Consider the following 12,776-nt stretch of genomic DNA (forward strand, 5'->3'; position numbering starts at 1 on the left):
ATCCAAAGTTTTCCTCGATTTTTGAATGGTGCCGATCAGAACTCTCATTCTTTTAAAGTCTTTCCTGTCCTGATATGGAGGAGAGATAACTCCTGTTGGCTTATATACTTCAGCTCAAAATCAGTTAAAATATGTGTCTGTACTCTCGCAGTTTAACTTAATCTTCTAGAAGGTGTTCTCTTATTATCCCCTGCAACGCGTTTTGCGGGGGGTATCCAAATGGACTCCGTCCGTGCGTGCGTGCGTGCGTGCGTGCGTCCGTCCGTGCACATTTGTCTTTTCCGGAGCAGAACTCTAAAACTGTTCAATATTTTTTCACCAAACTTGGCACATAGATTGGTTTGGTGGTGTACTGGTGCCTTTTGGTAGTTTTGGAATTCTGAATAAAACATTTTTGGCGTTTCCATGGCAACAAGTTCGACTTAGCCTGAAATTAGTGGTAGTGCTCTTTTCCGGAGCAGAACTCTAAAACCGTTCACTATTTCTTCACCAAACTTGGCACATGGATAGATCTGGTGGTGTACTGGTGCCTTTTGGTAGTTTTGGAATTCTGAATAAAATATTTTTGGCATTTCCATGGCAACAAGTTTGACTTAGCCTGAAATTGGTGGTTGTGCTCTTTTCCGGAGCTGAACTCTAAAAACGTTTCAATACTCTCCTTCCACTTTTCTATATACACACCTAAATATTTGACATAATCACAACTCGTAGACATAATCATGAAGAGTATTTTGCCATTGCTGGGGATATTAATGACTTTGTCTTCTTGTTGTTAATATTTTCTGTTGCAATGAGACTGGAATTTTTTTGTAGGTGATACTCCCTCTTCCTCCAACTATTTCCAAGTAATATATTTCATAGCTCCTCACTACTTAGCAACATAAGTTCTAATGTTTAGGGAAAATAGCCCTCCTTGTGCCACAAACTCTTTTTTCAATTTATATGTACAAGGATTTGGTAAAAAAAATCTTCAGCATTTGATGATCGACTTATGTTCAGATAGATACTAGGAATATTTGGCCTACATCAAGAGCACATGTTCTAGGTGTTTCGTGTATGGTGATATATGATTATTTACCCACTGCAGTGTCGCTGTGTTGGAGTGTATAGACGCATGCTGAGTACGACAGACTCTTTGAAGTTTGATGTTAGTATGTGTAGGAGGGTCTGGTTAGGTCATGTTACAAAAGGTTAGACAATAACTCATTTCAGACAAGGACAAAGCTTGCTTTGAGTAAACAGCAGAAGCTAGGGGTATTCGTTTTCTGAGAACCTGACAGGTCGTTTAGTCCTTATTCACCATCTTCACGGCATTAGTGCTGGAGGCTGTCCTGGGTTGTCATGGTTCGTCTGTCAGACACAGTAATATATGTTTCATGTTGTGTATACAAGGACAGATATCAAGGAGGATTGTGCACAGCTGTTACAGTGTAATGTGAAGATAATTTAATCCTGATATATATTGTGACATATTTACAACAATGACCGAGTTTTATGGTGTCGATATTGAATGACTTATGAAAAATGTCATTTGATGTTCCTTATTCTGTTTGTCCAAGAATTAGGATATCTCGATTAATACTACCAACCATTATGGCTTATACAGTTCTCAGCAACTAGCCATGCTTGTTATAAGAGGTGACCAACGTGGGTAGGACTCCAGTAACCTCCAATACGCGCTGGGTCGATGCAGCATAAGCATAACAAGTGCTGCTAGAAGACTTAAATTCCTTCTTAAATATATTACACATAAATAAAAGTGGAGAAGAAGAATGTATTAGTGGCTAATGTAACACAGTAATTAAAACATTAAGCACTCTCCTCCTACTTACTACCAGTAATCCATTACCCACCTGGGCCCATTCCTCAAAGAGATCATACGATAGTCGTAAGCCTATGTTAAAGTATGGGAGTTACGATCATCTTAGCACTACGATTGTTTTGTAGAACGGAACCCAGGATTGGAAGAAATGCTTCAGCTGCTTTTTCAAGGAAATACAGTTCAAAGGACATGTCGTATTGGTGATGTTAGAGAAAGATTCTGGGAGTAGAGTTATGCATGTAGAGTTATGAAGTGCAGGCTTGATGATGATGATGAATCATCATTATGATCTATAGTCTGTTTGCAGTGAAAATGTACCGATGAATTTCACTTTAAACAAAAACGTAAATCAAATAAAGTGAAATTAGAAGTGCGAATCCTCATGATTTTACCTTGCCAATTGAACATTTAAATCTCAGAATTTTATTCAACTTAGGATAAAAGTTGTTTAACAAAGAATCATAGTTTGTATTATGAGGATTCGCAATCTTAATTTCACTTTATTTGATTTACTTTTTTGTTAAAGTGAAATTCATTGGTACATTTTCACTACAAACAGACTATAGCGGTGGGTGATGAGTCGGTGTGCATGGTAGTGTAGATTGTAATCATGATGTTACTGTGCAATATGTAGGTAGGTTTCTTACATTCCATATATTTGACAAAAAGTGATTTTTCTGAAATAAAACTTAAAAATGGCTTATTACTTGTTTTTGTGTTATTTTTGTCTTTCATGTACTTTGGAAGTATTCTGGTTTACAGAAGAGTGAGTTTAGGTTTATGCCGCACTCGGCAATATTTCAGCTATATGGCAGTGGTTTGTAAATAGTCATATCTGGACCAGACAATCAAGTGATCAACAGCATGAGCATCGATCTACGCAATTGGGATACGATGACATGTGTCAACCAAGTCAGCGAGCCTGACAACCCAATCCCATCAGTCGACGACAAGGTTGGGTCACTGGAGACTATTTCTAACCCAGAGGTTCACAGAAGAAACAAAACAGTGTTGGTATAGTAAAATAAAGTCAAATACATGTACCATGGCTTGTAAATCACAGAAGGGATCAGGGAGTGTGAGTGAGTGGGTTAGGTGTTACACTGCTTTTAGCAATATTCCTGCAACATCTCCGTAGAAGACAACAAAACATGACCTTTACAAATTGCAGCCATGTGCGAAAGTTTAACCACAAAGCTACCCCATGGTCCTGTTGGCATAGAAAACAACACAGCTCACAAAATGCAGGATTTATTCACTAAAATTTGTATTCAGGTACATTTCATACATTATTGATATAAACCGATGAGAACTGTACAGTGATGTTTGACTAAACATTTGTAACATGAAAGTTATACTGTTCATATATACATTGAATCAGTTGAGCAGGGGATACATTGATATATGCTTATGGAAGAAAATATCGCAACATCTATTATTTTAACCCCCATATAGCCATTTACATTCATATCATAATCATGTTTGTGTAATTATTTTGACACTTCAGGCACACCATACTTTCATTTTAGATATGCACATCCTACCATTAAATGCGATCATTTGTCATTAATCAAGGTTCAGTAAACTATTATTATTACTTACAGCTTGATAACTGAGAAAATCAATTGTTTTCACTGTTTTCATAAGCATCTCAACTGACAACTGCTCAAAGATGGTAAGTTTTTGGTATGCAGAATGCTGCCATGTACAATGGATTATCTTAGAGCAAGTACCATTTGGCGCATAGGGGTGTGTCTCGCTTAGAAACAGCTTTAGAAAGACATATAGGTATATAGACCCTACCCTATTACTATATAAAAGGATCCTTTTACAAGTAAAAGGGTAGGGTCTATATACCTGAATGTCTTTCTAACCCTGTTTCTAAGCAAGACATATAGGTATATAGACCCTACCCTATTACTATATCATGCAGGTGCCGTTGGTGATGTCCTCCGTCAACAGTCGGTAGCAACTCTACCATGGCCCGCCAGGAGCCCAGACCTCAATCCCACAGATTTTTGTGGCATTATGGTTTGTAGAATACGATACAGAGATCATTCAGAGCACAAACGTGATGTATTGGAATAAGTCCTTCATAAAGAAATGAATCCAAAATCTCAACATCAAAATCAACGTCTGGCACAATCAATGAGGTGAGGTGAGGTGAAATTGGGTTTAACGTCGTTCTTGAGAATATTTCGCTCATATGACGACGTGCATGTGTGTGTATGTGTATGTGCGGCTGCTTGTACTACGCCAGACTTAAGCTGGTTTTATAGTGCTAGCCCACTGAAATACCATGCGGCAGTGAAGCATGAATACCCCACTCAGACACATTATACTGACTTCGAGCCGGCCAGTCTTTGTTGTACCCATTAATGCCGAGCGCCAGGCAGGGACCAACAAGAACCATATTTTAACGTATTTTGGTATGACGCGGTCGGGGATCGAACCCGCGACCTTCCGCTCTCCGGGCGGACGCTCTAACCACTACACCACGGAGGCGGTCCAATCAATGAGGAGCAGGGTCAGGGGTGTTATTGCAGTTGGTGGAGGCAACACCTGATATTGACAGTATTGATACTTATGTGATTTCTTGATTGAACGCCAGAATCTTCAAAATGACTGCACTTGTTATCGTGATACGAACAGTTATCAGCACTAGAACTTGAGTTCATTGTTTGCCATGTTTGCTTCTCTGACTAAAACTACACTTTTTTAGCAAATTGTGTTGCGATACTTTTTTCCATGTGTATGGAGTCTGAAATATCTGTAATGTACATCAAAGCAGGGAGACTATATAAGGTAGAGTATCCCTGATCAAAGGTAAGGCCGGTATTATGAACTCTTAATGATGAAACTGACAGCATTTACTGTTAGAATGATAATGGATTTCCGTGTTAAAAGTATTGTAGCAAGACACTCCAGGTGATGACCTTCACATCAAGATTTCATCTTGGGATTAATGAGTGAGTACTATTCCAGCAGTATCACGACAGAAATGGGCTTCACACATTATGAACATTAATTGGTATACTAATCCCAGCCATAACAATTAGCAGACAGGCAAAATGGTTTTGTAAGTTTTGATCAAACTTGGGAATCACAGTTTGACCGAATTTATATCGTCCACATTAAAAATAATAGAAATTTCGGGTGGGTTAAGGCGAAATAGACGATTCGGGGAAAGTCTTGACAATTATCTGTCTACACAACCCAAAACTGCCAAATCGGACAAGAATCTATTGACTGACTGACTGACGGACTGACTGAGTTTGGTTTTACGCCGCTTTTAGCAATATTCCAGCAACATCACGGCGGGGGACACCAGAAATGGGCTTCACACATTTTACCCATGTGGGGATTCGAACCCGGGTCTTCGGCGTGACAAGCCAACGCTTTAACCACTAGGCTACCCCACCGCCCAGAATCTATTGAAGTCGTTTGTATGCGTGATGGGGTATAAGAGAAAGTCACATCTCAAATTTCCTTTCAACAATCTTCAATAGAAAGTAAACACATTCAGAACATTGTCATACATTGCGGAAAGAACAGAATACATTGGAAGAGTAGAATGTGAACCTCAAACAAATCTAATGAAAAATCGTAACAAAAATAGAAGACATATGAGGCCGTATTAAACACAAATACAATTTAAATATTCAAGAAAACCTGGGAGTATACAAAAGAGTCACTGAGCTAAATCAGAACATCGTCACAGGTAAAACATTAGTTAATAGTTGACGGATACATAGAACATATCTTCATTCAGGGCTGAGGGTGGAGCATTGAGATGATATTTGCGTGACTCGTATGTTCGAACCCATACAATGCTTTCATGCTTTCATAAACTTTCATATATCGATGTCAGTCACTCCTTTGACTACAACACCTGGAGAGGAGGATAAAGATTGACACCTTTTGTTCAGGCGTTTTCCAGTGGCCGCCTCGCGACAACCGACAATGTTTCTTAATGTACATGACGCGTCTCAAACATTGCTTTATGTTACTGACACTCGCAATAATATAACGCCAAGATGCGTTTGAATATCAAGAGTGAGTGAGTTGTTTTTATGCCGCAAAATATTTCAGTTATAACAGGGCATTGTGACAGCTGTCAGTCCCACAGTAGTGCAAGTCTTGCCCTTTGATCATCTTGATGCAACAGACGATCATAGAAATGATCAATTATCATTATCACGGCGATCATGGAATTCGAACTTACGACCAGGACGTTACACAGCACAGCGAATGTGCCGTACCTTTTGCAACATGACCACTTGTGCCACCCATTGTTTGCGTTTCATTAACTTGTACACCCAAACAATCTCAATACAGATCTGCAATCCAGCTGTGCATTCCAATGGAAAGCTTATCTCTGCCAAGAAAAAGCGTTACAAATATGGCATGAAAACTTCTTCTCGGAGCTAAGACTCGTTGTGAGAGGTGCCTAATTACATAACCAGCTCGGAAGCACTCGTGACAAGATTCCTCTCCCCGGTATGCAGCTAGGTATAGTATAGTAACGAGCACCGCCGTTACAGCTTGGGGACATATGTTGTAGTGTTTCCCAGCTACAACGGAAACATTACCCCCAGAAGAACGTCGAGACAGTGTCTACAACCGAAGTCAGAATGTGTCGACCGCATGCATATATTGACATGCAAGCGTGGAGATTGCAGACACAAATTTCGGTTCCTTGGAAGAAAACCCGATAGTAAGCTGAGATGTAATGTGTAATATGATATCCCCAAAGCATAAACCGAGCTGAGAGACTGCAGCCGTGGTATCCAACCAATATTCACACTCCGGCACAGCGATGACTTAACATAACATCACTGCCACAGGCTAATTTGCATATCACGTGACCGGACTTTTCTCTTGTTTGTAATCAAACGCGCATATTCATAATAAGAAGAGACTGGACTCACGAAAGCTTTTTGGCGCTCTGTTCATAATGTTTTACATTGTTACATATATATTCTTCCACAACTGAGACAGTTAGGTCTATGACAGTACATATTTGGATATCAAACTTGCTGCATCGTTTGCTCTCCGTCGGCTTCGATGACAGCACGTGGAGCCGTACAACCTATGTAAACAAAGGATCGCTACGCAAATCGAAATAGTGTTACATGTTTTTGGATATTTTCTCAGTGAAACTAAACCATTCTATTAAAGATGTTTAGTTAGATGTGTAGACTCGTCAAAAATAAAAGAGTAAATCTGTACATTATATTGAATGGACGGTGCAAGATGTGACGAATCGTCACATTTTTCTGGCCTGTGGCAGAGGTACTATGCTGGCTTGCCGCATGGAACTCTGGGTAGGATAGTGACCAACAATGTTCAGCCAATGGTCTCAAGGATGACGATCCACTAAGCAACTGTGCTAGGACAGTTATACGTTAAACTACCGGAGTTTTATAGATAATCATAGCTCTTCGATCAACCAACAAACACGTATATACCATCAAACATCCTTCTCTCTACATAAAATAAAAGTGTTTAATATAGGTCGTTGGCTGATTAGTAAAGTGACAGTCAGTATTTTAATGATAACTAAGGATTCCTATAGTTAAATGTTAAAGACCTTAGTGGACAAGTTTATGAAATATGACTTTAGATCTTGACACGCCTGGGATACGATCGTCGAAAGCTTTTGGCAGGTGGACCCTTGACCAATTAACACGAAGGATGTAGTCAAGCAGAAGCTGTGAGCTAAGCCATATATAGCTATGTCTATGTACCTGAACTGTTTGTGCGCTTTCAAGGTCGCCAGAATGTCGACCTCTGAACTACTACGTCAGAATCAAAGGGTAAAACTACATATCCCTCCTCTAATTAAAATTTTCATCTTTGTATTAGAGTTTGGGGGTATTCCTTATTCACTGTCACCTTGGTAACACAGTTTCTCACATCCTATATCAAAGTATTTCATTTCTTCACATATTAAGTCCTGAATAGTTCTATAGTAGGGGAGATTGTTCTTTAAAACATTCAATTTCACCGTCTAGGATACTTCGGTAGGCTGTTGATATCTATTACTCGCCAGTTCAAATAGTTCTACAACGTATTGTGGGCACCTGAACGTTCGCCTGTGTAAACACTCATTTAATCCACAGCATCAGCATCAAAGTCTGGTAGACACGGAGGCCCCACCCTCGTCTCCGACGTTGGTACTTGCGCCGGGATTCGACACACCCTTTTCTGCATCCACACCATTTACTGCCCCGCCCACCACCCCAGCCTCCTTCTCCTTCTCGCTCTGTAGATGGGGGTTCACCTCCGATCTCGTGGACGCTCGTCTTGTAGTGTCTCTCGCTCCCTGGAACTTAATATGAGGAATATGATCTGACTTCTGGTGAACATTACAGACAGACATGAAGATTAAGACCAGGCTTCCGGTCAGTATTACAGTCAAGAGGGTTAAGTGAGTGAGTGAATATGGTTTTACGCCGCTTTTACCAGTATTCCAGCATTATTACGTTGGGAGACACATGGGCTTCACACATTGTACCCATGCGGGGAATCGAACCCCCGTGATGAGCGATCGCTTTAACCATTAGACTACCTCACCGGCCCCTGAGGATTAAGGCCTGACGTAGTGTAAATAAAAATTTATTACAGACATGCAGATTAAGACTTGGCTTTCGGTGAATATAACATACATGAGGAATACAGAGGTCACTCTGAACGAGATTTTGCATGCAGTTGGCAACATATTAAGGCAAAAGGCAACCCAGTTTCGTTCTGTTGAGTCCTTTCTGGGCGAAATCGCATTTTTAATGTATACCTTCATTTTGAAACTGGTGTTTGCATTTAACATATTGTTTTTATAACCATGGAAAGGGTTTGTCGCTTGTCGATTATATCTAACTTAAGGCACACTGGGAAAAAGAATTATAGAAATCTTATATAATCTAAATATGGATTGGCGTATTCCTAAAACAAGTATTTAAGAGAGCAGCCCAACTTACCATTTTCTCATATCTGACTCCAAATCTAAGCGGTTTGAGGATCTTCTCAGGGAGGTATGGGAACACTATATCGAAGAATGGGCTCATCAACCGTGGATCTAGAGTTTCAGGTTTCGTTGCTCCTGAGAGAGAGAGAGAGGTAAATACACACATTATTCACAAAACTACAGGCTCGTGGGAGCATGTAAGTATCTATCTTGTCATATTGCTGTTAACGCTTCGGGTGTGGTCAAGTTGTGAGAAATGTGTGTATTAAGTTATAGGCAAGAGATCACATCGACGTCATCTCGGCAGTACGGTGTGCGGGGTTCGGGATATACTTGGAAGCTCAACACATCAATGAAGCTTTGTCATTACCTGTGAATCAATATGATATTGGTACTAACTGAAACGCATTAGCATCAAAATTCTAGAAATGATTGTTATGAAATGCAACAGATCAACGATGCATTGTTATGAAATGAAACAGATCAACGATGCATTATTGTGAAATGCAACAGATCAACGATGCATTGTTAGGAAATGCAACAGATCAACGATGCATTATTGTGAAATGCAACAGATCAACGATGCATTGTTATGAAATGCAACAGATCAACGATGCATTGTTATGAAATGCAACAGATCAACGATGCATTGTTACGAAATCCAACAGATCCAAGGGCCATTGTTTTTAATTCCAAAGATCAGCAGCTCATTGCTATGGAATGCAACATAACAATGTTATATTTATGTTTAAACAACAACGTGTTCTGAGTCATTGCCACAAACTGCAACACAACTTTCTCCTGACATTCATTCGTCAACGCATTGGTGACCCAGAGGTTCTTGCGTACATGCGTTTCTCAAAGCTACAGGAAAATCAAATCATGGTCCTTTGGTTTCTCAGTTCCCTAGTGGTTTTCACTACAACAGCATATATCAACTTCTGGTGACCCGCCGGGCACCTCTCAAATATCGAGGGGAAATGTACATGTGTTCTCAGAGGTAATATATCAACTACTAACACGCTGGTGTGCTACCAACCAGCCACCCGACGTGTTCTGACTGAACACACAACCTCGTCCCAGGAACTTAGTGACATATGTCAATCTGAATGACACTCGTGAAATTTATGTATGCAGTAAATGTGTCTAAAACTGCAGACTCAAGGACAAACAGTGCATGATGACTAATCCATACACTTCGTTTGTGTTCAGGCATAAAATAGTCCAGGCCAAAGCAAATTAATCATTTGTTCCCCGAAATTTAATCTTCTCCCTGCATGATCCTGACCACATGGTGTATATTAATGCATCTAACTCCCTCATAGCCTTCCTACCAGGACGACGCCTACCTGAATGGAGCATCAGGTGAGAATGACCTCATCAGATTGGTTAGTGTTATTTTGGTATCCCATCAGGTTTAAGAGACATTAACATGTGCAAGGAGATAACATCTATCTGTTTCCACATTGCAAGATGTATAGATGTTGCGAAATGACTTCACCACGTACACGAGATAATATAATATTTTAAAAAATACTGCTTTATTTTTTGTGAATTATCAGAAGCAGAAACGACTGAATGCATCGAACCTCGGATGGTTAGTCATAGTCATAATAGTTAGTCATATACACGTTTATAGCGAACACGTATATGACGAACTGGGTGCCGTTGTACAAAGCGCTAAGGTGACCGTAAATCCCATACCTTAACTTAGACTTAAGGTAGTCTTAGCGCTAAGGTGACCGTAACTCCCATACGTTAACTTAGACTTAAGGTAGCCTTAGCGCTAAGGTGACCGTAAATCCGATACCTTAACATAGACTTAAGGTAGTCTTAGCGCTAAGGTGACCGTAACTCCCATACCTTAACATAGACTTAAGGTAGTCTTAGCGCTAATGTGACCGTAACTCCCATACCTTAACATAGACTTAAGGTAGTCTTAGCGCTAAGGTGACCGTAAATCCCATACCTTAACATAGACTTCAGGTAGTCTTAGCGCTAAGGTGACCGTAAAGTCTTAGCGCCCTCCTTAACATAGGTCTTAACAAAGACTTAGACTTAAGGTAGTCTTAACGCTAAGGTGACCGTAACTCCCATATCTTAACAAAGACTTCAGGTAGTCTTAGCGCTAAGGTGACCGTAACTCCCATACCTTTACACAGACTTCAGGTAGTCTTAGCGCTTATGTGACCGTAACTCCCATATCTTAACATAGACTTAAGGTAGTCTTAGCGCTAAGGTGACCGTAAATCCCATACCTTAACATAGACTAGACTTAAGGTAGTCTTGAAAGCGCTAAGGTAGTCTTAACGCTAAGGTTCATAGACTTAAAAGGTAGTTTTGTACAACGGCACCCTGACGGATAAAATGAACCGTTTTCTTTTTTCGTCCCGGTAATCTGTATTGAGCACACGACTCATTTTTTCATTTAAGCTTTTATATTGCTACTACATTCCGACAACACCTGCGGGTTTTCAGTGACATGTGATACCAAAGCATTTAGCAACAGTGCTAAATGAAATGCATTTTCTTATTCATGAAGCATTTATATACAGTGAGAGGACGATTATACCTCTTACCTGTTATGAAGCTGACAATGAGCCCAACTATGACGACAGTGGCGACGGCAGTGGCTGTATACCACATGTACGACAACGTATACAGTCCCAGCAGGGGGTTGCTGTAATGGGAATTGAAGACCTTACAATTACGGCTCAGTTTTGTAATGACATGACACTAGGCAGTCAGCACTTTTAAGACCACAGTGTATTTCAAGTTTTATGTCAGTATGTCAGCAGAAGTAACATAGGAAAAGCGCTCAGTTGTATTTCTTTGTCCTGTCGTATCTTTTATGGGTTGATGTCTTACACAGGTTTTGAATAAAAGTCAAACTTTATTATTCAGATAGGCAACAACGGGTAACTTGGAATTATTTGAAGGAATTATGAAAGCCCCGAGCTCTGGGGTTGCAACTGTGCAACGGTGGTCTTGTAGAAGGAGAACGGCCGTTTCATACCAAAATACCTTATAGGATGGGACTTGTTGTTACCCTATTGGTGGTCTGCATTAACGGAATAGAACAAGGACTGATCGGGTCGGAGTCACTGTAATCTGTCTGATGGGATTCAATTTAATTCAAACTGCGGTAAACTAGTACACATGTACATATACACAATTAAACACACACACACACACACACACACACACACACACACACACACACACACACACACACACACACACACACACACTATAATAATATATCGAAAATATTCTATACAGTGCTTATATATCTTGGATTCAATAACTTCCTTGAAATATTTGTCGCACCTGTGTTGCGACTTAGATATTACCTCTCAGGCTCTGCAGTAACGTTGGAAAAGACCGACGATGCATTTCCTGTCAATGTCGTCATAGTTGTTGTTGCTGTCGCTGCAACACCAGTGATGTTAAAGTTGCAGTCCACCATGCTGATCGGAGCCAAAGTTGCTACTACAGGTTTGTAGACCTGGTAGCCCACGCTGATCCAGAACATTAGCACAAGACTTGTGATGATCCCAGCAACGGCGCCCTGACGGAGAAACAGAGTGGGTGAGGTGTCAATACACCGTCAAAGGTCTGTCCTGGCCCTCACAAACCAATGGTCGATGGTGTGAGCGCCATGTCTTCTTTCAAGTCCTGCAAGGATACCTACTTTGTGCCACATTATTTGTACCTCCGATCAAAAAATACTTAATGACCCTTTCTATACCACAAACATCCTACATGGTGTTCATACAGCTATACAGGCATCCTGTGCAAAAGGCATACTATACTGAACAGCAAAAGAAACGCAACTCTGGCTTTTTGTCATTTTTTAAAATAGAAGACATAAACATGAACGCTTACTTTTATGAGATTTCATTTTTTTCGAAACTTGCGTTTCTTTTTCTGTTCAGTATATGTAATTGCCCCCAAATACAGTTTATCATGAAAGCTGTGGCACCA

At 40.2% G+C, this 12,776-nt stretch overlaps 1 protein-coding gene across 1 annotated transcript in view; it reads right to left on the bottom strand.

Annotated features, from left to right (window-relative positions):
* Positions 1-7,709: 7,709 nt before the first annotated feature.
* The window catches only part of LOC124278449 (sodium-coupled monocarboxylate transporter 1-like), a 37,317-nt gene continuing 32,250 nt past the window's right edge, over positions 7,710-12,776 (bottom strand). Inside the window, exons 13-16 of the mRNA XM_046714152.1 lie at positions 12,143-12,360; positions 11,369-11,469; positions 8,803-8,924; positions 7,710-8,156 (exon numbers count right to left, since the gene is read on the bottom strand). Coding sequence (XP_046570108.1) covers positions 7,956-8,156; positions 8,803-8,924; positions 11,369-11,469; positions 12,143-12,360 — 642 coding nt within the window. The 3' untranslated portion in view covers positions 7,710-7,955. The remainder of the gene's footprint in view (positions 8,157-8,802; positions 8,925-11,368; positions 11,470-12,142; positions 12,361-12,776) is intronic.

The sequence above is a fragment of the Haliotis rubra genome, unplaced genomic scaffold (assembly GCF_003918875.1).
Source record: "Haliotis rubra isolate DU_JTF1 unplaced genomic scaffold, ASM391887v1 Scf237, whole genome shotgun sequence".
Lineage (NCBI taxonomy): Eukaryota > Metazoa > Mollusca > Gastropoda > Lepetellida > Haliotidae > Haliotis > Haliotis rubra.